Genomic DNA, 27,269 nt, shown 5'->3' on the forward strand with positions numbered 1-27,269 from the left:
TTACCGCAGAAGGTTCAAAGGCTATTTGCATTGTTTTTTTAACAGTGCAATTTTTATTATTCAACAAAACATCAGAAAGAAAGAAATGAAAAACAAAAACAGAACAAATAGAACAAAGCCTGCTTTTATTTGTGTAGAACAAGCGCGCTGCTATATGCATATTCTTCAACAAATAAACTCCTTTCTCTTTAACTTGCCACTGTCATACTTCATTCTTTGTTCATGTTTCCCAAGCAGACATATTTTATCTGGAAAAGTAATAGGGATAAACTTCAACAATATCACACATTATAATGTAATGTTTTCAAACTGAGTTTTACAAACTTTGAAGGAGAAAAGTTGCACTTTTGAAGCAATCCTGTTTGTATAGTAAAATTACAGAGATGAAAATTTGTCCATACCTCTAAATATTCATCCATTCCATATTTGGAGCCTTCTCTTCCAAGCCCCGACTGTTTAAAACCACCGAAAGGAGCCACCTGCATGAATGCATACGCATAGATAAACTCATCAACAAAGTATCATTGCACTTAATCTCGTTCAACAAGGAATGAGACGCACCTCAGTTGAAAATACTCCTTCATTAACACCTACAAGTCCATATTCTAGAGCTTCAGCAACACGCCATGATCGTTGGATACTGTTTGTAAAGACGTATGAACCCAAACCTTCACATGTACATTCGGTTTCATGGTCAAAAAACATTTCACAACGTTAAACCAAGAGTGACCCAGATAAGTCAAAACTAGAAACATAAAAATGGCACTATGGGAGGTGGACAAAAACCACTCTTCTAGCCTGCATAAAGAAGAATCAAGTTAGAAAAAATGGTAACAAGAACCACCTGCGTTGGTGTCGTTAGCAATTCTGATAGCATCCTCTTCAGTTTTGAATCTCAAAAGGGGTGCAACAGGTCCAAATGCTTCCTCTCTGGTATAAGACAAATCATAGAGTAATTAACCAAAGAAAAAAGTCCACTGAAAATTAAAAACAAAATTCCATTTGACTATTACAAGGCAAAGTGAACTAAAATTTCTGCAAATATAGAACAGTAAATTGCATAAGTTGCATTGGTTTGAATCCTCATATCAGCAAAGACAGGTGAAGGCTAGCTTTTCAGAAGATATAGTAACAATGCAGTGAAAAGATTCAACAATTTTGCAGTTGTGTTTCTACAAAACTCGTTCCCAGTTTGTACTTCATTTCATAGAGATTAACCTTATGTATATAAAAAAAAACACATCTATAACCCCAGAACAGCCAGTCTATTATCTTAAAAAGACAGCAGAAAAAGCAGTTCATAAATTATCTGTAGTGACAAGGAAACTATAATGACGTGTCAAGAATTAGAAAACAAATAAGGAAATCTTTACCCAAAGTCAAGGGTGATTAATTGGGAAGGGATTCTAGGTGATTGGAGTTTGATTAAGGAATGTAAGAATGACAGTAACAGAATATGCTGATAATATTTCAGAAGCATCTAGCTGAGGGCGTTTGACACATGTTGTTAAAGAGTCCCATGTGGGATAAAATCAACTACTTGAAGTGGTACTTAAGCCTTTAGGCTCTCCCACCTAATGGACTAGGTTTTTGGAATGGGCTCTCTTCTTATGCTCAAACCATACATCCTACAACCATTTTGTTGTAAATCAATCCTAAAATGGCAGAATGAAGAGATATTGCAAAAGAGGGTTGCCAACCCTAAATCCACGTTCGCAAAAGTGAAGGAGTGAAGGAGAAACGGAAGGGAGTTACCCGCAACTTCCCTTCTTTCTTGGGCGGTTCGGAGAATGTTGAAAGAGTCTTGGGTGGTTGGCTCCTCCTTTCACGCGGGTCTTCCTCCATCACCGACGGTTGCTCCGTTTTTGGAAGCCATGACCATGGAATGGTGCCACTCAACTAGGATTTGAAAATGCGACAGTTGTGGTTTTTCCATCTATAAATACCGCATCCCTTTGCTCCGAAATTGCATCTCTCACTCACGCTTCTCTTCTTCATCTTCCCCATATCACTCACCGTGCACTCTTCATCTTCCTCTCTTTCCCTCTTCACTTTTATTCTTTTATTTTAAATTATAATATTTTTGGGTTTGTTGGATTCTTACTCTTTGAAGAATAACTTGCTAGTTTTGATCCTCGAAAATTTCCAAGAAGTTCCTGTTATTCCTAAGAGACTTGCGCAATACACCGCAGATAAGTACTCACGTCTCGGGAAATCAACTTTGCTCGTGTTTTAAAGCCTCTTATTTACTATACATTTTACATTGTATCTTTCTCTATATATCTCACTGATTCTATTACAAAACCTTTTCTAACATTATTATTCTTAGAAAAATCTAATAGATACAATATGGATACCACCATAGTACATCCATTCTGATAATTTGCATTGGTGTCACCTCTCATTACCAACTTTTTCTATTTAATACAGTTTAAAATTGAGAAACATGAGATAGAAGTATGGAAATATTTTTAGGAGAGTGTTTCATCTCTTAGTTCATTCATTTATAGGAGTTCCTTACATCAAAGATACAGACAAGTAATGATTAATTCTACACATATAGGTCAGATAGGTAATACTATGCATAAGTTAACCTATTCTAACAAGTTACACAATTCTGACAAAGAAAACACATAATATCCATTTTAGAGTAGTTAAGTGCTTTAGAGCTGATTAGGTATTAGTTTGAATTCCACTAAGTTTATTAACATACCACTGAGCATTCACTGGCACTGCAAGCATCCTACTCTAAATAAAAGGTATTCTCTCATTGCTGATTATTGGAACAAATTCACCACATATCTAAGGTGCAGCTGTATTTCTAACAATCCATAAGTATGGGCATTTGAGCATATTAAAAAAAAAAACTTTGAATTTTCAACAACAATCATGTTGATCTTATTCCTGACTATTTGAGAAATTTGAAGTTTGAATTCACTAATATAATGCATGGGCACCAGATATCTAAGGTGCAGCATCAACTAAACTAACAAGGCCAGATATTATAATATACCATACCTGAGATATGTCATGCGAATATCAGTTAGTCAAGAAATTAATCAAAATATCATGTCAAAGTTGTTGGTTATAACTTAGAAATCAAATGAGGAACACAAATCAGAAACTTAGACAACATCAAAAGATTTACCTGGATATGCGCATCTCATTGTTGACATCAGTGATCACCGTTGGTTCATAAAAAGTAAATCCAAGGCTATGTCTTTTACCCCCAGTAATTACTTTTGCCCCCTACAGATACAGAGGAAATGAATTGTTATGACCATTGTTACTAGACATATTTATCCACCTTGGTATATTTTTCAAAGATCAAAAAAGTTGGAAAATGTACATTTGAAAATATAAGTTTTTCTTTTTTCATACACCATAGCTGTAAAGAATGAAGGGCAACAAAGAATTAAAAGACCTTGGTATAAAGGAATTTTCTGCGAATTTGGTTTCCCATAATGACATTGTTTGTTCAATGTAACAAAACCCATCTTGTGGAATAAGACTCTATTGCTGCTCAAGCATACGACACAGTAGCTTAAAAAGCATCACAAAATTGCCAATGAAACCAAAAAGATGCTATAACCTCCACTCCAGAAATTGCTATCGTTGTTGAGGTTAGTGGTGGGGCAGAAAGATGTGCGCCACTAGTCGCTGCCACTAATAGTGTTGTAGGAACCTCGTGAGCCCATTTCAATGAGTGGTGATGACTCATTTGATTCCAATTTGACTAGAACATTTTACCAAATAGGTTCTTTTTCTTACGAATCAAAGCAACAAGAACTGAATCTTTATTATCTCTTTGTTTTGTGTTTTTTTTTGTTTCAATGTCTGGTATGAAAGCTTTTAAATAGGAACTTGATCATTTGAGAACATGATTGAATCAATGACTAAGTCTTCTGGATCATATACCCTATCCATGAAAAGTAGGAGTACATGCAAATTGCAATACTATTGGCACTTTTTTCTCGTGACACATGGACATACATTATGAAAAGTAAGAGGTCTTCCAAATCTTTGTTAATTTTTTCTGTCCTATCCAAAATCAATTTAGAAAAAGCATCAAAAGAACTAGGTCTGATAATGGTACTAAATATGTGAATCGTGAATACTCCAAATTTGTCTTGTAGTGGTATTACTCAGGAACTAATATATGTTAGCATTCCACAACAAAACAGAGATGCAAAAAAGAAGAATCACCCTCTTCTAGAAGTAGCTCAAGTCCTCCCTTTCTACATGTTTGAAACCTACTAGGGAGAAGTTGTGTTAATTGTCACTGGTCAATAGGTTACTAATGTTAATCTTGTTAGGCCTTTTTTTCTTTTGTTCCCTCTACTCCCCTAATGTTAAGTTTACCTTGTTGAGTCTTTGGATGTTCTGTTTTTGTTCACTCCTATAATCCTAATCGTAGTAAATTAGATCCTAGAGATTTTAAATGTGTAATTATTAGTTATCCCCCTAATAACTAATAAATTAAAGGGTAAAAATGGTATCATCCTAATAGTCGTCGAGTCTATATCACCATGGATGTCACCTATCACAAAACAAAATCCTTTTTTGTTCGCCCTACACTTCAGGGGGAGAAAGCACTTGAAGAGGGGGAGCTCTCCTTCATGTCACTACCATATCTATTTTTGCAGGATGTTGAAGATCTAAGTGATGAAGTCATCACAAATGGGATAGAACCAACCCATTGTAGCAAGACATTCTTTGGCAAAAATGTTAGAAAAGACAAATCACTTTGATTCTAGAGTAAGAAAAGTTGTTTGACTCAGAGGTGAGGAGCTCTGAAATAGTGAGGACGTATGTGTTACTGAGAATTTACCCATTGCAATGCAAAGGGAAAAATATTGTATGTTAAATATCCTATTTCTCAATATGTATGCAATGACTTTATAAGTGTCATTGATGCCACAAAAAATCCTACCCCAATCCAAGGAACCATGAGAAATGAACATTGGACTCAAGCCATGATAGAGGAGAAGGATGCATTATAAAGAAACTCAACATGGGAGATTGTTGACAAACCAAGAGACAAAAAGTCTGTTGGGTGCATATGAATATTTATAATGAAAAATAAGGCAAATAGGTTAATAGACAAGTATAAAGCAAGATTGGTTGCAAAGGGATACACTCAAACTTTTGTAATTGACTATGAGTAACAAAGATTAATAGAATTCGAGTTGTTCTTGCTCTAGCAGCTCATTGAGGATGGGACTTACACCAACTTGATGTGAAGAATTACTTTGTTCATGAAGCTTTAGAAGAAGTGTACATCGAGATTCCTTCCGAAATTGAAACTCACAATGGAAGGATTGAGGTATGCCTCCTAAAGAAAGTCTTATATGGTCTTAACCAATCTCCAAGAGTATCTTTAGGGCGATTTAGAAAAATAATGGTTTTTTTAGGATATAAGCAAAGCCAAGTAAATCATACTTTATTCATAAAACACACAAGTAAACTTACACTATTGTTGGTCTATGTGAATGACATGATTATTGCAAAAGATGATGAAACAGAGAAATTGGCTTTAAAGGAAAAATTAGTGGCTCAATTGAAAATGAAAGACTTGGGAAAACTTAAGTATTTTCTTGGAATAGAAGTTGCTTATTCAAAAAAAGGAGATTTTCATCTCCCAAGGAAAATATGTACTTGAGCTCCTTGAAGAAACTAGTAAGTTGGGTTGTAGAACTTCAAGAGTTCCTATTAAACAAAATCATAAAATTGGAAGTGAAGAAAAATCTCCTATAGGAAAAACTCAATATCAGAGATTGGTAGAAAAACTTATTTATTTATCACACACAAGACCATATTGCTCAGGCAGATTTTGTTACTAACAGATACTCTACCTTTGGGTTGTATGTTTCTTAGAAAAAGGCTGGTGACGTAGAGAAGCAGAAAAACATTATAGAGACACTTGTTTTAGTGCAGAAGCTAAATTCCCATAATCCAGGCCAACATGATAGAACCAAATATATTGAAATTAACAAACACTCCTTCAAAGATAATCTTCACATGGCCTAGTGGTTACAACTCCTGTCCCTACAGGATTTCATATAGCAAACATTTTCACTGAAGAACTTCCTCAAGACACATTCCAAAATCTTGTCGACAAGTTGAAAATGATTAACATACATTATTAGAGATAAAAATGTAAACATTCAATTTTTCAACTGAATGTTGGTTAGTTTTCTACTTTTTCTGTTTTTTGGTATGTTTAGTGTGTATCTATTGTAACCTCTCTTGAGCCTATATATGGTTAGCTTGTATCTTCTTTCTTTAAGGTGGAATCATAATTAGTTCTCCTTTAGTTAATCATTCCTTTGTTTCTTCACATATCAAAATTCTAATATTGCATCATGAGCCGAAATGTTTTCCACAATGATCAATTCAACCTCCCTCCCTTCCGCTTCCCAATATTTGCCCAATTCTATAGATGAAAAACTTGATGATTCCAATTATCTTCAGTGGAAACAAGTTGAACATGTCCTAAAGTCACACATACTTCATCGATTTGTTGTAAATCCCGTTATTCCTCCGCGGCTCAAGGGGTGTGTGAACTCTTATGGATGAAGATCATACTTGATGACCTAAAAATAAAATATGAAGCTCCTATGGGTTTGGCATGTGATAATAAGTCCGCTATCAGTATTGCACACAATCCGGTTCAACATGATCGAACAAAGCACGTAGAGATAGACCGACACTTTATTAAAGAGAAGTTGGATGATGGTCTTATAGCCACTGAGTACATCCCTTCAAGACTCCAATTGGCAGATATGTTTACTAAGGGACTTCCCACAAAACAATTCGAAGATCTTACTTGCAAGTTGGGAATGATAGATATACATTCACCAACTTGAGGGGGAGTGTTGCATAATCAGGAGAATTATGTTATAATTAAGTGCAGATTCCATTTTATATTTATTAGGACAGATTTGTTACTGATTTGATTTTATTTGATTTGTACAGCTTTAAACACTCATTATTTCTGGCTTTCATTGCCTATTATTTCTTTCCTTAATTAGGTTGTAAAACAGTCTATAAATAGAGACTGTAATCACATTTGTAAGATATCTCATAAATATATTTTATCTATTTCTTTCCACTCTGATGATGACCGAGCTTCTGGAATAATAAATCCAGCATATGAAGAACGGGAAGTGCAAGATCAAATCTTGCTTTCTTTGCTTCAATCAAAAATTTCAAAGTCAATCTTTTCTTTTGTTTGTATCAAGTGTGGGAACAAAATTCAGGATCACTTCTTTTCCCAAACCAAGGCCAGTGTTAGACAACTTTGAACTGACCTCCATCCCACCTCTCTTAACAACAAGACTGTACGTGAGGTCGTGGGACAGATTAAGTCCATTGCTGATGAACTTGCTGGAATTGAATGTCCCATCAAACATGATGAATATGTTGATGCCATTCTTGAAGGTCTTTCGCAAGATTATGCTCCAGTAATTTCTGTTAGAGATTTGAAAAGCTCTTCTTCTTACTTAAGAATCCCACAGTAATCAGTTTTAGAAGACAACATTCCCTCCTTCGGTACACTACTCACAATCATATGTTAATTCTAACTATTCACATGGCTAAAACTTAAATTTGAAACCCTTACTATTTTTCAGAATTTTAAGTCTATGGGTTGAAATTTAGTTTCATATAGCAAACATTTTCACTAAAGGACTTCTGCATAACAGATTCCATAATCTTGTGGGCAAGTTGAAAACGATTAACATTCATTAGTAGAGATAAAAATGTAAACATTCAATTTTTCAACTGAATGTTGATTAGTTTTCTGGTTTTGCTAATTTTTGCTATGTTTAGTGTGTATCTATTGTACCCTCTATAGAGCCTATATTTGCTTACCTTGTGTCTTCTTACTTTAAGGTGAAATAATAACCTGTTCTCTTTTTGTTAATATTTTCTCTGTTTCTTTACATATCAAAATTTTGATATTCATTCACCAACTTAAGGGAGCAGTGTTGTAAATAGCAGACTATTAGGATAAAAATAATCTCAATGCTGTAAAGAGCATATTATTAGGATAAAAACAATTTCAATATCTGAGAATCTCAATGTCTCCATGGTAATTGGGAAAAATATCTTCAGAACTTTCCTATTCATTTCAACATATTTTTATTTCTTTATTTTAAAGGTTTTGATTATTAGAAATAGAAATTATGAGAATGAAATTGGTGTGATTTTTATCAATAAAATAATTCTTAAATGCCAACATATGGTTGCTAGTTTGCATAAATAAAATTTTGTTACTTAACTCTCTTAGCTACTTCATTTAGAATTCAAGAGATTGAATACAATGTCAAACAAATAGGGGTGGCCAAACAATTGTAAGAAAAAAAAACTTAAATTGAACCACAAAGAAGTGAGATGAACGAATTTGCAGAATTTGGTGTTGTTAGTTTTAACCCAAAGGTATTGCACCTTTAAGGTTTATAACCAAACTCAACCACACAACAAGTGGAAAAACACACTTGACAATCCAAATTCCAAATCAACAGTCGTTCCATTTTCAGCCCTAAGCTTTTCATCTTTTTCTGAAGTAAATAAATGTTTATTCTCTGAACAGCTATGGGAAGAAAAAGTCATTAACTACAACAAGCTTTGTTGTGGTTATGAAGAAAGAGCAAGCTATTAATACCAAAGAAAGAGGGAACCATTCACTCCAATAGAAAAATATTATATCAATAATAAATAGATTCTACAGGTACCACTATGCTGTAGGCAGTCCAATGACAAGGTAAAACATTTAGTGCTGTCACAAGATGAAAAATGGCATGTTGAGAACTGAAAAGATAAATTTTAGATTTTAATAGAAACTGGTTAAACCAAACCCCAAATCATTTTCGGTTGTAACAATTTGAACAAAACTTTTATGCTCATAAAGTCAATAAAATCTGGTTCAATAACAGTTCAGTTTAGTTTTAAATCAGAACCCACCATACCCAGCCTTTCATAGAGGGTAGGCAGGGTGGTTGAAGCAGATAATCACATGGAAGAATAGCAAAGAGAACAAACCTTTGATGTAGCATCATGAATTAAGGACTCAACCTGTAAGCAAAAACCAGAAAGCAAATAAAAATGTTCCTATCAGTTGGAGGAGACCCTATAATAATGCAAAAAGAAAATGAAATATTAAGAGAAACACAAACCTTTTCTACAGCAGCTTCATTGATTAGAGGGCCCTGTTTAGAGATGGATATGAAATTTAGTTACACCATGACTAATTTTCACTAAATTTAGGAGAGGACTCTACAGAGTAATGACGCTCAACATATTATATAGAAGAGGAATATTGGAAAGGAAAGTAATTATTTATCAAAAAGTACCTGAATTCTATATGAATGAAGATTACCACCACTAAGTTAGAAAAGCATATACAGTTGGTTCAGAAGAGAAAACAGAAACTAACATAGAAAACTAAAACAAGAGACCAATAACTACCTGTGTCACACCTTCACTAAAACCATCCCCAACTTTCATACTCTGAACAGCATCACAAAGTGCATTTGAAAATTTCTCGTATATACCTTCACAAAGAAAAGGTTAAGTAAAAATCAAACCAACAAGTATCAAAACAAATAATGTACTAATTTGTGTGAACTTCAAACAGCAAACAAAACCATCAATAGGAATATAAAAGCACTATTCTTTGGAGAAAAATCTCACAAGAATGTCACTGCAATTATCTTTATTGTTTATCTTGAGTTCTCCTGTTTTTGTTTCTGAAATTTTTATTCTTCAAAACGCAACAAATTCAATGTCATATCATGATATCATAACTAAATAAGAAACCACTCAGTAGCCACAACCAATAAGCATAATGATATTGGTATTGAAAGGTTACAAACGGCTAGTAAGAATCCAGGAAAGGTTCACAGTGTCCTCATGATCATATCAGCAACACAGATATAAAAGAGCACTTTATATCAAAAAGATAGATTGTGTAACACATTTCGGAAACTCATACCATTTAGGAAGTGCTTAATCAAACAGATTAGTTAGCAAAAAAGTATCAAATTCTCTTGAAAGTGCTCATAAATTGGGAGTCATAAACATGTAACATTAATACATCCGAATGAGAAGTTTCAAGAGATGACAGATATAATTGTAAAATCGACAGTTTACTATCTTTTAAATCTAACCTTCTTGTACAATAATTCTATTGGCACAAACGCATGTTTGTCCACTATTACGGAACTTTGCTGCAAGCTGCAATCAAATTAATGACATTTTACAATTAGCGATGTCATCATAACTGAACGGCAGGGACAATTATAATATGCCACTTAACATTCAAATTTAGAAACTAACGAAAATTGGAAGCTTATATTCAGTTCTTTAAAAAATTTATGTAGCTCTGTTGGTTGTTACCATGCCAACCCATGGTCAAGTTGCCCAACCACAAATCTATCGCTGATGATTCTAATAAACAAAATAATTCATGCACAGAAACCATAATTTTCAAAAACCAGAAATTCCACATAAACACAAGAGCTCCAAAATTGCTCAAATTAAACTGAGGAGGTTTCCCCCAATTTGAGGGAGTTCTGTTCATTTGATAGATATAAAGAGCACATTAGTTTAGAGCATATACTAATCTCTCAAACATGGTTAATAAATCATCCTCTATTAAAATGATTTTTCAAGGAAAAAATCTACAAAATGGATAAAAATCACAAAAAGCTAACAAAAAGACAGTTCAAAAAAATCACTTCACCAGCCCACCACATCATGCTAGATAAGACCTGAAGCAAAAGAACATATACTTATACTTCATCACCTAACAGTTGCACAAAGAAAAAACAAGTGAAGGTGATCAAATGAATAGAAGAAATCAGAAAGAGTTTGACTTGGTTGTGGGTATTTAAACTTAAGTTGGTCTTTTACCCCTTATTCTAAGAAACAGGAAGCAAGGATCACTAGTTCTAGACTCAAATAGTTAGAATAACAAACATAAAAGTTATCCAGTGGAAGAAATAATGAATGATAAGACCTGCATTGCCTTAAAATATATTGAGCTATTTGACACTAGCATGTATGGAATCAGTAATCCACTGCTAAAATTGAAACTGCCTAGCCAAGCAGCCCTCAGTCATCAAGCCAAGACCAATAATAATCATACTGGTAATTGGAGATACATGAAATCAAGGTTTCTCCACGAAATTTGCAGTTTCCCGGAGCAATTAAAGTTCCACATAACCAAGAAACCCCATATTTTTTGCTCAATCTAAAGCTCAACCACCATACAAGAAATGACAATGTACAACAATAATCAACTATACTTAAAAATTTTGAAACCAGTGATAATACAAGTCTTAAAAACTGGATTTAAATCTAACTCACTTATATACTATAAAACTTGAAATATAAAGAATTATTATATTGATATCAATGTTATCGGTATCGCATAATAGACCCCAAAATTCCTTTACAAAGTTACAAAGGAAATCATAACGGGTTATGACAGAAGCATTGCGATCAAAAGAAATCCAATATTTACACATAGATAATTTATAAAAATATAAGTGTAATACAACAATAATGAAAGAGGCAATCATAACTAGTAATAACATTATGTCTAGAAATTCAAATAACAATAACATCAAATTTAAACACCACAAATTTCAAGTTCAACACTTAAAATAACAACAAAACATAAAATAAATGTCTTAAACTTCTAATTATCCGACCCTTCTTCAATCTGAATAAGTTAGGGTTTGTAGCTTGCACAACACGCTACATTGGCCTCTCCATGCTTATAAATAGGCATTGCTACTCTTTGTAATCCAGACTTTGCATTCATGAGAAATAGAACTCTGCTGAAATCAGAATTCACTCTCTTTTGAAGTCTCAATCTTCTCTTTGCTATAGTTCCGAGAGAACCTGGCTTAGAACACTCAAGAAGTTGGCCTAACCTCTTTTTGATTCCTTGAATTCCTTCCATAATTAAACCACACCACACGGATCATTCCATTCCTCAAGTCTTCCGCAGCAAAACCTTCAGTCATTAACATCAACCAGCACTGGAAAACTCATGCAACCAATGCTGGCTTGTATCAAACTCACTTGAGAAGGAGAATGTTAGGAATCCAAGTGAGTTTGAGTCCCACACTGAGTAAAAATAAAAAAGTTGAACAATATATAAGGAAAGAAGTCCTACAAACCGATTACAAAGGTTTTGGGTAGGAGGTAGTGTCAAGTATCTTATATGGGTTTCCTCATGACTCATTGATGTCAAATCTCCCTAGTGTCTCTCCCCTATAAAAAGACCTAACAAATGTTGAAGAGTCCACATCGAAAAGAGATAAGGTAAATAAGTGGGTGCAAACCTCACCTAACAATCTGATTTTGTAGGGTTGGGTTAGGCTTAAATTCCACTTTCTTAAGATATTATAAGAATCATTTAAAGCTTATCCTAACAAGGTGTTGGGCCTCGTGTCACCCACCGTCAGGTTGCCCCATCCCATGCTTGAGATGTTCAGTTATTAGCGGGAAGGGGGAGTGTTAATGAACCCACATCAACAAGAGATAAAGGCCAAATTATACTATATATAAAATGATGCAAACCTCACATTCCAAGCTGGTTTTGTGGGGTTGAGTTAGGCTTAAATTATATTTTCTTAAGAGTATTAATTTTGTTTTTTCAAATATAAATAAAGCCCACGGGCTGTCAAAGAAACACAGTTTCAGCTCAGTGTCTCTATTTTCTGTAGTTAAACAATCCATTATTCTTGAGTGATTGTCAAAAGGTTTCAGGAACTGCATACATTAAGTTGTAACCAAATTAGACACACAAAATCAAGCAATATCTTAAAATAAAAAACATTATTTCAACCACCATGCATTCTCATCATTTCTAGCTTACAGTTCCTTTTACTGCAACATCAAGGTCAGCATCATCAAAAATAATGCAAGGCGCGTTGCCACCAAGTTCCAAAGATACCTACAAATCCAAAAAAACATGTATATAAGGGTAAAATATCCTTCTCAATATTAGATGCCCAGTATTTGAAGAAATTAATGACAAATTCTAAGCATACTCTTTTAACTGTCTCAGCTGACCCAGCCATTAATTTCTTTCCAACAGCCGTTGAGCCTGTGAATGTGATCTTCCTTACCTAAATAAGGTTGACAATTTCATACTCATATTCAATTACATTCACAACGTAATTGCTTCATAAAATCAAATGGTCACTAAACCTGTGGACTTGCAAGTAAAGCGTCCCCAATATCAGGAGCATTTCCCATTACAACATTCACGACACCCTATGTCATAAAATATCACACCCATTAAAATCATAAACAAGGGCAGGAAGGAGGAAAAAACAGGGAAGGTTTATTATGGGAAAAGACTGGAAGAAGAGAAGGTGGAGAAAAGGTCTCAGACATATAGCAACATAAGAAATGGGTAACTAAAGACTTTTGTAAAATTTACACAATCTAGTGGAAGAACTAATGATGATTAGGTGTGTCCGAAGGAACCAATTTAGTATTTCTCTTCTGAAGTCATACTTCACATGTGCAACAAGTACATGGTACAGTACCAAATTATTAATAGTAAAGCATTAAAGTTAGTAAAAGACATGCAAAGGAGCAAAATAACAGCAGAGTTAAATATAGTTTTGACATAAACACATAGTGGATTACTTACCAAAGTATCAAAATGAACTACCTATAAACATCCAAATCAAGCTATTGATGTATAATAAAATGACAATTTTCAATAAATTTAAATACAAAATTACAAAACATCAAGCGGAAAATGATAGAACTGTAAGCAAAATATGCAATGAACTTCCATATAAAAATATGTTTAAGAAACTACCGCTGGTATTCCAGCTTGAATGGAGAGTTCTGCAGCAGCTAAAGCAGTGAGAGGGGTAAGTTCAGAGGGTTTTACGACCACTGTACAGCCACATGCAAGGGCGGGACCAACCTGAAAAATAAGAAAACAAATAATTCTTAAAATGACTGATGTTCACAAACTCATAAAATCACTTACAAATGAAAATTTGTCAAATTTGGATGGTAAATATTCAAAACAAAATATACCTTTCGAGTAATCATAGCCAGGGGAAAGTTCCAAGGTGTAATTGCACCAACAACCCCTACAGGCTGCAAATCCAAAGACATTAACACAAGCCATATATATAAAAATATTAGGATTCAGGACTATCAAGCAGAAATTGAATATTAGAATGAGTAAAATCAAATTCTAGGACTTCCGTACAAAAGGCAATTGAAACAATCATTTCCTGCAGTATTCATACACTAAATTATTGGGTATCAAGACAAGATGATATTTTTTATTTGCTAAGAAAAATGCCTCCTCAACATTCACAAGAATATATACCTTTCAATTAGTCCAGATATAAAAATGTAGCTACAAGCTAATGTCATTTCTTCTAATAAGATGGGAATATACTTTCCATTTGTTGGGGAGAGTACCTCCTTTGGGTCCTACTTAACATATATTAAGAAGTGAACTTTAAGTCTAGTTTAACTATATAAAACCGGTTTAAAATTTACTTATGGTATCAGAGTCATTTAGAGTCTATTATAACGAGAGTTTGTTGAGCTTATTAGGCCACCCGCTATTGAACCACCCACAAATAGTCTCACACACCATGGTTATAGAATCGAGATATAAAGAGTAAGATACATAATAAATAAAATATAATCTATTTTTAAAATAAACAAAAATTTAATATAAAAAGTAAAAAAATAACATAAACAGTTTTATTTTAAAATACACTTTTTAAAAAATATATATAATAAAATAAAATAAACAGAAACTTAAATAATTGTTCATAAAAAAGTAAAAATAACATAAACAGTTTTTATTTAAAATACACTTTTTAAAAAGATATAATAAAATAAAAAAATGGTTCAGCTTTTTTAAAAGGTGGGTCAGCTTTTCTAAAAGATGATTCAACATTTCTAAAACGGTGGTTCACCCTTTAAAAAAATGGTTGAGTGAAAAATGGTTCATATTAGGTTAGGTGCGGTTCAAATATTAAAAACCTGGTTCAGCAGGTACTTTAACAAATAAAATTTTCTTCTCCGAAGATCTTCTCATGACCCTTCTTCTCCAATGAATCCCCCGGTGACTAAGCTTCTTTTCCATGTTCCTCACTTTTCTTCTTCTTCCATTGTTCTTCTTCTTCGGTAACAAAATCTCTATGAATCAGAAATAACGAAACAGAATTGAGAATCCCACAATTCACTTGATTCATGTCACGATTATCACCCAAAAACGATTCATCTTCGGATCTAAATCGGCAAAGTCAAGTTTTGTTTCGAATCGCAATTTGAATCTTACAATTCATCCGATTCTAACTACCATGTCACACACAAGTTGAAGGGTCTCGACGTGAGGGGAATTAGAGATCTCACATCGACTGGAGATAAGAACATTTCATAGTATATAAGTGGATGTAAACCTTATCTTATAAACCGGTTTTATAAGGTTGAGTTGGGCTTAAAGTTCACTTCTTAATAACATATGACCTAAAATAACAAATTCGGCAGTACTTGAACAATGTCATATTTTGGCTTTATTTAGTAGCCATGTTTCACATCAATATAATTTAAAAAGCACCATTTCCTATTTAACCAAGTTGTTCTTTTTTTTTCTTCTATAACATAGAAATTGGGGAGGTGGAAGAGAACTTGGCAATAAATAAAATAAGGCTATGTTTTTAGTCTTTGAAATTTAAGGTAATTCTAGTTTTGCTCTCAAATCTTAAAAACTTTTAGTCCTCAAAAATTGAAAACAATATGATATAGTCCCAAAACACTAATTTGAGTAATTCAAACTATTTTTAACCCCTCAAATTTAGTGCTTAGGAACAAACCCTATTTTAATATGGCACTGCCCATTATGTATCTATTAAGGAGACTTCCACAAGATTTTTAAAAACCACAATCAGAAATAAAAGATTAGTACTACAGATGAAAATGTGTGTACTATGAATGCATAAAATGGAAATACAATAGAATAAAAGTTCCTACTGCCTAGAGCTAGGCTCCTTTGTAGACACAAATGCTGTCCCCCCATGACTAACTATCCACAATCAGCAATGCCCCCTCTCATACCAAAAAGCAAGTTATAACAGAATTTTCTTCACAACCAATCCATTACTCACTCTCTCACTACCCTAAACAATTATTCCATGTTTCCCTTCCTATTTGTTCTACAATAAACTCTACATATTGTTGACCAAGAGACTGGACTTTAGTCCACAAATGGGGTCCTAACATTGTCCCCTTCTTGATTAGCATTCATGTCCTCAAGTATGAAAGACAGAAATAGATTCCAAAATTTGAATTCCTTCACCCAAATGGTTTCTTCAAATGCATCAACAATTGGGAACTAAATCACCTTCCTTGGTTATGCTACAAGCTACCAATATTGCCTCCAATCAAAGGAACTTGTTTGTGTTCCGCCGTCAAACTAGTAGGTTGGTCCTCTTCAACTATTTAACTTCTAACAACCTTTGTTAACAAAGAAACATGAAATACAGGATCAATCTGACAATTGAATTTTTCCAGACTCTGCTCCTATTCTTTCAACAATTTGGAAAGGACCATAGTAGCAAGGAGAAAGTTAGGGGCAAATGCGAGCTTCAACTATTTTCTGCCCATGGGACCATAACTTGAGAAAAAACCCAATCTTCTATCTCAAAAATTGGTTTTGTCTATCACCTTGGGTCTTCATTCTACTCTAGGCTCTTTGTAGATGAAAATTGAGTTGTTGTAAAGCCCCATCGCAATCCAAAAATTCTCTTTATACGGCTTCCACCTATGTTTTCCACATTAAGAAACAAGTCAGCAAGGAGGCTTTTGCCTATAAATAGTCTCTGAAGGAGTGATAACTATCAAGACATGAAATGTGATATGGTGTTAAGATTATGCCCATGGCAACCACAACATCAAAGTTTCAGGTTGATCAGCAATAAAACATTGTTAGTTGGTTGTTGGAGCTATCAAAATAAATAACAACAAAGTTTCAAGCATAGATTTGGTGCAGGTGTATGAAGATAAAATGTCAAGGAACTAGTGGCACATGACATCATTTGGTTGAGTTAGGTGTGTAGTGGTTGCGAGAGAAGGGCAGCTCCAATCACATTGGCACATTAGAGGTGAGATGATGTGGTGGCTAACAAGTGACAAAAAGTGTTGGCCGACTCAAGAAAGTTTTGATGTTGAAACAAGAAGATTTGGACGACTCAAAAAGTGAAAGAGACAACACAGAAGAAACAGACAACCTTGTATAGGTGACATCAATTGTCTTGTGACAAAGACCAAGCAGGCCAAGTCATAATTGAATTGTGACGCTACGGATGCTATGTTCTTAAGTAGAAAGAGGTGCACCCTGACTATCAGCTATAGTTTTTTGCCTAGTAGTAAGCGCTCAATCCAACAATTGGAATCGGATCCAAGGTCACAAGTTTGATTCTAGCACAGCAATTGTTGAGGAAGAGATTGTTGTAAGTGGCATCAATTGTCCTGTGGTGGAGGCCTGGTGGGCCAAGTGACCGTCAAATCATAGCGCTTGGATTGTTACGCTCTCAAGTAGAAACACTCTAACTATCAACTATAGCTTTTCGCCTAGTGATAAGCGCTCGATCCAACAATACATTTTTGAGATACTTGGACAGATCAAAGGCTTATCTTTAACTCCTCAAACTTTGAATGTTGACAAAATCATAAATGTAAGATTTGATGATTTTGGTCAAACTGATAGGAGACTATTAGATCTAGAAAATGGTTTTGCATATTTACATATCAAACCAACAAAAATACCAAACCATAAATGTAAAATTTGATGATTGTTGTCAAGCTTTTGGTATAGTTTTGATACTACAGTTATGCTTTAATAGCACAGTCTTTGACACTCATTATAGAACTCTTTAGATGCACATGTTATTTTGACTTTCCTTGGCCTTGGTCTACATTGTTAGAAGAGAATAATAGAAATTAGCGAACTCACTCTAGAGAGTTGCCACCTTTGCTTCCATCTTTTGGGACATTCACTACTTCCTTGACAATGACTTTTCATGGAACTTCATCCTCCCCCACTGATACAGACCAACACAGAAAATAAGAGAAAGGAGGTAAACGTGGTATATTATTGATACTGAAAAAGGGAAAATACAGTAGGAGGCTACTGTCCAGAGCTATGCTCCTATAGAGAATTAGCATTCTCCATTCTGCAAAACTGCAATATTCTTTCTCCCCCCCCCCCATTCTCATGCTACGCACAGGGTAAGAAATTAACTGCCCTCCGTCACTCCACACAGGGTAAGAAATTAAAGAATGCAACTCCCCTGTCTCATACATTCTGGACAAAGCATCTGCCCCTCCGTTCGTGGCCCCTGGTTTATAAACAATGTCAAACTGGTACCCCAAAAGCTTGGCAGCCCAATTCTGTTGGTCCATGGTGGAAATCCGCTGATGCAATAGCTGCCGCAGACTCTTTTGATCAGTATATACAATAAATTGCCTACCTAACAAATAAGGGCGCCAGTGTTGCACAGCCAAGACAATTGCCATCAATTCCTTTTCATATGCTGACTTTGTCTGATTTCTTTCACTCAAAGCCTTGCTAAAAAAAGCCACAGGTCTGGAATTCTGCATAAGAATTGCCCCTACTCCACAGCCCGAAGCATCACTTTCAATGATGAAAGGTTGTGAAAAATCAGGTAGAGCAAGAACTGGGGTTGTTGTCATCTTTATCTTCAAAGTGTCAAATGCTAGCTGAGATCTAGGATTCCAGGTGAATCCATCTTTCTTGGTCAGCTCCGTCAGGGGACGTGTTATCCTCCCGTAGTCCTTGACAAATTTCCGGTAATATCCGGTAAGTCCCAGAAAGCCTCGCACACCTTTCACATTTTTGGGAGTTGGCCAATTGATGATACTAGCAATCTTGGCAGGATCCATAGTCACCCCTTGTTGAGAAACCACATGACCCAAATACTCTATTGAACACTGAGCAAAAGCGCACTTCTTCCTGTTGACAACCAACTTCTGGTCACGTAAGATCCTCAACACTGTGGAAAGATGCTGAAGATGGGATGGCCAATCGTGACTGTATACCAGTATATCATCGAAGAAAACCAACACAAATCTTCTAAGCATGGCTCGAAACACCTCATTCATTAGGGACTGAAACGTAGACGGAGCATTCATCAGGCCAAAAGGCATTACCAAATACTCGTAGTGCCCCTCATGTGTGCGGAACGCCGTCTTGTGGACATCTTCACCTCGCACCAACACTTGGTGATACCCGGATCTGAGGTCAAGCTTGGAAAAATACATAGCTCCGTGCAACTCATCAAGCAACTCATCAATCACGGTAATTGGAAACTTATCCGGCACGGTTGCTTTATTCAAAGCCCTATAATCCACACACATTCGCCACGATCCATCCTTCTTCTTCACCAGAATAACAGGGCTAGAAAAAGCACTCTGACTGTGGCGTACTAACCCTGCTTGCAGTAATTCTTTGGTCTGTTTTTCTATTTCATCTTTGTGATGATGGGAATAGCGATAGGGTCGAACATTTACCGGACCTTGTCCTTCCAACAGGTTGATTCTGTGTTCTATTTGTCGCCTTGGTGGTAGTCCAACGGGCGTTGTAAAAATTTCTGCAAACTGCTCCAATAAATAGTCGAGCTGCTGTTTCTGAATTGGAGTCAAACTCGTCATCTCAGTGGTCTGTGCAACTCTGTTCTGGGGCACCAATTCAGAGGCGAAAAACCATTCCTCAACCCACTTACGTGTGTTTCCCACAAAGCTTTGTAAAGCTATTTGTGCAGTATGTTTTGTGCTCTGTCCCTGTACCATGACCCACTCTTTGTTGTGTTGGAATCTCATGGTCTGCTTTCCCCAATCCACCACCATTTCTCCTAAGGTAGCCAGCCACGACATGCCCAAAACCACATCAATGCCTTCTAAATCAAACAGCAAGGTATCCACAAATAATTTAATTCCCTCTAATTCAATTTCCACCTGCTTACATTCTCCTCTGGCTACAACCTTATGACCATCTCCCAAGCGAATTCTCATTTCCTTAGTGAGTTCCACTTCCCATCCCATGGTTTGAACCAACCTCTTAGAAATGAAGTTGTGTGTTGTCCCACTGTCAACTAAAATCACAATGGGTACTCCCTTAATTGCACCTTCCAATTTCATTGTCTGGGGTTGAACAGTACATGTCTGCAGGCTCAATACAGTGCATTCACCATCAATTTCCAGGTTTTCTTCTTCCATCTCCGTTGAAATCAAAGCCTGCGCTTCACCTTCTTCCTCAGATTCTTCTAACACCATTATCCTCAATTATTTATCCGGACATTGGTGAAGGGGGTGAAATTTCCCCCCACACTTATAGCATAACCCTTTCTGCCTTCTTTCCAAAAGTTCCTGGTAAGGAAGATGGCGGATTCCACGATCCTTCTGTGTTGCACGTGATTTTTCTGTCGCTGGTAGCCGCCCCTGTTTTTCATCGTTGTTTTGGATCATTACCCAGCCTTGACCCTGTTCACGGCCCACAGAAACTGGCCCATTCATAGTGGGGTGGGTCGACTTATTGTATTGACCAGACCCATACCCGAATCGGGGACCCATACCTTTCGACCCAGTGGCAACCCGATTGCGACCCTGCAACTCGTTCTCTACTGCCTTCGCCAATGTAATGAGGCGTGAACGTGGCAACGGCCCCATCGCACGCATACTCCTCACTCTCGCACGAATATCATCGCGCAACCCATGGATGAAATACCCAAAATATTGTTCATCTGGTAATTTTGGGATCTGGGCTATTAAACGTTCAAATTCCAGAATGTAGGTGTCCACTGAACCATTCTGCTGGAGTGAAGACAATTGTTCAAAGACATCTCCCTCACTAGTGCTTCCATAACGCTCCAGCAACTCTTGGATGAGTTTCTCCCAAGTCAAACCAGAATCCAGATGCAGCAGAGAATTGAAGAAATGAATTGTAGATCCCTCCATACAAAGATGGGCTAAGTTCACTCGTACCTCAGGACTGGTTTCCATGACATGAAAATAGACCTCTGCTCTAGCAATCCATCCAGCAGGGTCTTCACCAGTGAACATCGGCAGTTCGACCTTCTTCACTGATTGACGAAACTCGTCCAACAGTTCTCCGTTCAGCTTCAACCATCCTGAGCCAAACGTCGGTCCGCCGGAATCTCCTCTTTCCTCACCGTTCCGATTCTTGTTTCCGCTACTGCCTGTCTCCTTGTCTCCATCAGTCCGTTTCAATTGCAAACTCTGGCTCAGCATCGCCAATAGTTGTTCCTGGTTACTCTCAGCCTTCCATTGCATTGTGTTGAGTGTTGCACGTAGGTTAGCAACTTCATTTTCCAGAGCAGATACTTTGGCTTCCATCTTCGGTGGCATTCGTCAGAATTGTCACACCTCCTAGCACTGGTTTCTTCCTCGCAGATCCGGCAGGTCGGACCAGTTTGATACAGACCAACACAGAAAATAAGAGAAAGGAGGTAAACGTGGTATATTATTGATACTGAAAAGGGGAAAATACAGTAGGAGGCTACTGTCCAGAGCTATGCTCCTATAGAGAATTAGCATTCTCCATTCTGCAAAACTGCAATATTCTTTCTCCCCCCCCCCCATTCTCATGCTAGGTTGTGCCTATAAGGATACACGCCTCACACACCCACAAATCCCGTAACTAACTATCACCCAACCTTTTCTTTCTCTCTCTCTCTCTGCCACCTCATCATGCTCTGTTAGCCTTTTCAATTCTGTTTCTCCTAGTGTACACACGCCATATTCTAGGCCTATGTAAACCTGGATCAGCTTGAACATTCTTTTGGGCCCATGAATCATTTTGGGTTCTATCACCCACTTGAGTCATCCAATATGTTGAACCAATTTGTTAGAAACCAAGATTAGTAGTGGTGGAAGACAATCACTAATCAAGAAAATGTGTGTATTATGAATGCATAAAGAGGAAATACAATAGAATCGAAAATCCTATTGCCCAATGCTAGGCTCTTTCAAAGGCACAAATGCTCTCTACCAATGACTAACTATCTATAATCGTTAATGCCCCCTCTCATCCTAGTGACCTTCACAACCAATCCACTACTCATTCTCTCACTGCCACCTTAGCAATTATTCCATACTTCCCTTCCTATTACTTTTGGAATAAACTCTCCATAATGTGGGCCTAGTGACTAGGCCTGAGTCCAAAACTAAGGTCCTAACAGAGACCATGAGCCAAATACAAATAGAGGTCATAAAAAAAATTTTGTTTCATGTCATGTTTAAGCTGAGAAGAATCCTTAATGATGATAAAACATTTCATCTCAACCAATTACACCATAGAGTGGCATAGAAAGAAAAATCCCATTATCCCCATAAGTCATACCCTATTGTTTAATGTATAATAAAAGCTGAATAAAAAATCTAAGACACCAAATTACCTGCTTAAGAACAAATAATCGCCGATCGGATAAAGGTGCAGGAATTATATCCCCATATACACGTTTTGCCTCCTCAGCTGAAAACTCAACAAATCCAGCCCCGTAGTTTATCTGTAAAATAGACATTTACATATATATTGTACCCATAATGAAATTCAATTAGGGAAAATACATAAGAAAGAAAGGGAAAAATAATTGGCAAAGTACAAAACAATAGAAGTTCACCCATCATATACCTCACCAATAGACTCTTTAAGAGTTTTCCCCTGCTCCAAGGTTATAAGTTGTGCAAGTTCTTCTTTATGTACCATTAGCAAATCATACCTTGAAAATTGAAGAGAAGATGAACAGGATGTAACTATTATCAAACAAAAAATACAAATCATGAACTTCCATCATGACATGTCCAGCTGTCATGCATAGAAACATATGCAAACCTCCTCAGCTCATGAAATCACAAAAGAAAACCATACCATTTCCTCAAAAATTTGCTTCTTTCAGCAGCAGTGGTTTTGCTCCATGCTACACAGGAAATTTTAGCCATCATAATATTGTGAGTGGTCCAAAATATTAATTCATCTTTTGTACAAAGAATGATTATTGAACATAAATAAACCAAGAACTAATACATCATTAATATATTAGAAAAGGGTATGATTACTATTAAACTATAATAATAGAGAGACATTTTTTTTAGTTAAAGATCACATGTTAGGCATCATTGTTAACCTTGGCATCCAGCGAGGCTTGCACCCCAACATTCAACAACCATATGATCATCACATGGAAAGTTGTATATAAAGAAGGAAAAAACATATACAAAAACATGGGGGACCAAACCAAACCCATGCTCAAAAACAAACAACCAATGTTCCAAGCTTGTGTTTGTGAACCATTGGCAAAAGTTATAAAAGGAAAATTGATAGTAGTAGTGGTAAAGATGGAGAAAAGAGAATGATTACGGGATATATGAACGATTGCACTACAATCAATGACCCAAGGATCAAGAGAAGAAGATTGAGAGAGACAACCAAATGAATTACTCGTGTGTACCACCAAAGAGTATTAGCTAGTAGTGTAGGAGCAACAAGTGACTCAACAATAGATGTCTGAGCAATATTGAGTCAACAAGGGGGTTTCCCATGCAGCTTCCAACACCTATCAATGCTATCTCCAATGCAATGATATTTTCATTTTGGAAGATTGTTAGAATTACCTGTGCGAAGGCATTTAGAGTTATTACTTTCTGATGTAAAGGCAGTATTTCCCTTGCAAATGAAGTATGTGTCTATGTTCATTTTTTGAGAAATATGGAGGAAAAAGATGTAGAAGTCATAGAAGGGTTTACTAGTGATCCCAACACCTGATCGTGGGTAGCTACATACTATTGTGGCAAGTCATATAAGCCCAAGATCATAAAAAACATAGTGCAGTGCAGTGTGGAAGGAGCTCATTAAAATCATGTATAGCAGCACGAAGCCATACAAGATAAGCAAACATAGGGCCTCTTTTCATGTCACTAGGGAGCCACAGAATATGCATCAACTTGGTCATTTTGAGGGACCGGATAAAATTTTCACCGGAGATGGTCAAGGTTTTTACATATTCACAAATCTGGTTCTTCCTCTTTTGTCACCTATTAACTTATTTGTTTCTGATTAAATAACCTGCATGATCCTGATTAAATAACCTAAATGATCATTATTAAATAACCTACATGTTCCCTTTATTACCAAAAATTTATTAAGGGTCAGTACTTCTACGCAAGACAATTTTGTATTCTTTGAGTTTCATCCTCATTATTCTCCCGTCAAGAGACTAGGGAGAATAATTTTGTACTCCTCTTTGAATTTCACTCAAAAGGAGTTGTTGGTACTAATGGTCTCTACTCCTTCTGGAATTTCCAGCCTCGAGGGTCCTCTGTGTTGCTGTCCTCTGCAGTTGATTCGCCTTCAGATTTTGTTGTTTTGTCCTCCAATTCTGCATATGTTTAATTCTAGTACTACACATAAAGTTTATGATGTAGTTTTGAACCCTAGCAGTCTGGGCTTCATACTAGTTCTCATGTTCTTAAACTCATACTTAATTGTTGCAATATTCCTTTAGTCAATAAAAAAATGTTCTTGATTAATGATCTTCTTGTTGTATAGGGAAGTCCCATAGACTTCCTTCTTCTACCTCTGAAACTGTTTACACAACTCCTTTGGACTTAATTTTTACTAACCTCTAGGGATCATTGCATATTACCTCACATTTCTGGTTACACTTACTATGTTTCCTTTGTTGATGCACATTCTAAGTTCATACGGATTTATCTTTTAAAGTCCAAATCTGAAACTCGTTCAGTTTTTCAACAATTTAAAAAATAAAGAATATAAAAGATATTATTTTCTCTATCTCTCTGTATTTTTCCGTTACACTAGCACAATATTCCCCTTTAGTGTGTTATTTCCAGCTGTCCCTTTTTTGGTGATTCTATTTTGGGTTTTGGTCTTTTTGCTTTCAAGGGTAGCTACTAAAAATGCTCCCTTTGTATTCTGCTGTGCGTATCACAGAAATAATAAAATATTACATCATTTTATTCTGGTTTTATCTTTTCTCTAATAGTTTTTTGATAAACTTCACCACGAAGCTTAATGAAATATGAATAAGCTCTTCTCCAAACACCCCCTATGTTTCTAAGGCAAAGACATATTTAGTTCCGGTCATTACTTGTAGTCTGAAATATACCACACTGGAAAGTTTCATACACCTAAGTTTCCTAAAGAGCTCAAATAAGCTCTTTATTGGCTCTCCCAAATACACACACTAAGTATCTTAGGAAACGACATATATAGTCAGGCATTTCTGTTAATATATTTTAACCATATCCTATGTTTCTGTTCGTAGCTTGAAATATAGCATACAGCATCAAACTGGGAAGTTTCATACATCGATATGCTTCATAGGCTGCAGAAATTGCATCATTTGTCTCTCTTCCACCCATGCACGCAACATCTACAATAGATTCACCAGTTGCTGGATTATAAACCTGTCACGTCATTGAATATATAAGATGCTAAAACAATAACACTATTAAAACAAAGAAATTTCAAGTGGAAAAACAGGCTGCAAAGTTACACTACTATCATCAGCAACATTAATAGACCATGAAGCAGCAAGTATATGCTGCCCCTCTTCCATTTCACTTTGCCAAAAATACATTGGAAGAAGAGAGAAAAAATGAACAGCAGGTATACCTTTATGGTTTTTCCATCATAAGCGTCAGTCCATTTCCCTCCAATAAGGCCCTGAGTCCTCAGCAGTCCAGAACTTGTAAGCTTGGAAGCAACACTTTGTGCATCTATGCTCATCTGTCATTCAAACAAACCTGACTCATGCACAAGTAACAGGAATATCCCAAATGATAGTACTAAAATAATAAACACCCATTTGTTAGTCCCTGAAAGACTTAAGAATCATCAGTCTGGTTTTCTAATGACAACTACATCAAAATAGTCATTCCAATATCAATATTAGGAATCGAATCATTAACAATGCTAACAAGAAATCAGATTTAAGTCGTTCACACTTTAAACAAAGAATTAAAGGTTGCTTGCAGTTTCACCATTCAAACAAGGATGTCCTGTAATTGAAAACTGTTGACTTTCATAGTAATTACTTTAAAAGTTTATCCAAGAGTGATTGATTTATAAGGACTATATAGTTGAAATTATAGAATTTTACTTTAAACTCGTTAAAAAGGTTAAGGGAAGCCTAAAGTTCCCTTTATATCAAAATTATCCCCCTTGAACAAATGGGTGAAAATACGTACAATATAGGCAAAAAGATTGGAACTTTGTAATCAAATTCAAACATCAAGACACACTGAGAAGTGGGTATGTCAGAAAAAGAAAATGGTGCAAAAAAAGGGCTTGCCTTCCGGGTGAGGGGAGGAGAAGAGGATAGCATCTGCATCTGAACAGAGAGAAGATAGGAAGGGCGAGAGAGAAGCTTTGACGATCGCATTGCCATGAAGCAAAGGTTCTGTGCTGCCATCAGCAGTTTTGTCTGTTTGCTTGATGAAAATGAATGAGAAGAGTGTCAGAAATGTGGGTGCATCATTGGCATAAGTTGATCTGAACTTGAGGAATGAATGCCACGAATGTGGTGTTAACTAGGAGAAGATCACTACCACCGTTCCAACTAATTCCGCAACAGACAAAGTTTTAGGTTGCTTTCTAGAGACAACTCTAAACTAAGCCAAATTTTGAGGATTACTTTTTCTTTTTATAAAATGTTTGGTTATTTTTTAATTTAGGTTTTTTAATACCATTCTTTTTCTAATATTTGTCTTAAGGGAATCAAATCTTAATTAGGACTTACGTGGATACAATGATATCACTGCACCAAACATTAGAATTAATGTTGAACAGAATAATATTAAGTATAATTCATTATACATCTAATCTACCAAATAAAATAACCTTCACTTTCAAACATTTTCTTCTTTTCATTTCAAGCAAACAATATTGGTAAAGTCATTATTTTTTTTATCTACCATCAAGTCAATCATCAACGTGAACATTATCACCCTTTCCGATCCCAAAATTATTAATGAAAAAAAAACCTTGAAAAAAAAAGACTTAAACTAGATAAAAAAAAAATAGGTTATTTAATCAATTCATATTTTTTTAAATATTAATTTTTACTTTTTAATTTTGACTCATCCAACATTATTTATGTATGTTAAATTTATATCACCATAAAAATTAAGTAAAAAAA

General features: G+C 35.7%; 1 protein-coding gene across 1 annotated transcript; it reads right to left on the bottom strand.

Moving 5' to 3' along the window:
• On the bottom strand, positions 1-26,776 carry ALDH5F1 (aldehyde dehydrogenase 5F1). Its single transcript, XM_068643254.1, has 20 exons — positions 26,424-26,776; positions 25,745-25,858; positions 25,437-25,536; positions 22,979-23,027; positions 22,742-22,829; positions 22,506-22,616; positions 14,083-14,145; positions 13,856-13,966; positions 13,231-13,296; positions 13,071-13,148; positions 12,896-12,973; positions 10,173-10,239; positions 9,472-9,557; positions 9,180-9,212; positions 9,046-9,078; positions 3,149-3,249; positions 845-930; positions 562-668; positions 402-479; positions 1-248 (listed from the first exon to the last, which is right to left on the bottom strand). The coding sequence occupies exons 1-20, from the start codon at positions 26,541-26,543 to the stop codon at positions 210-212; spliced, it is 1,608 nt and encodes a 535-aa protein (XP_068499355.1). The 5' UTR covers positions 26,544-26,776; the 3' UTR covers positions 1-209.
• Between the last annotated feature and the right edge of the window lie 493 nt (positions 26,777-27,269).

This window comes from Phaseolus vulgaris, chromosome 5, assembly GCF_051622355.1.
Source record: "Phaseolus vulgaris cultivar YP4 chromosome 5, ASM5162235v1, whole genome shotgun sequence".
NCBI classification, from domain to species: Eukaryota; Viridiplantae; Streptophyta; class Magnoliopsida; order Fabales; family Fabaceae; genus Phaseolus; species Phaseolus vulgaris.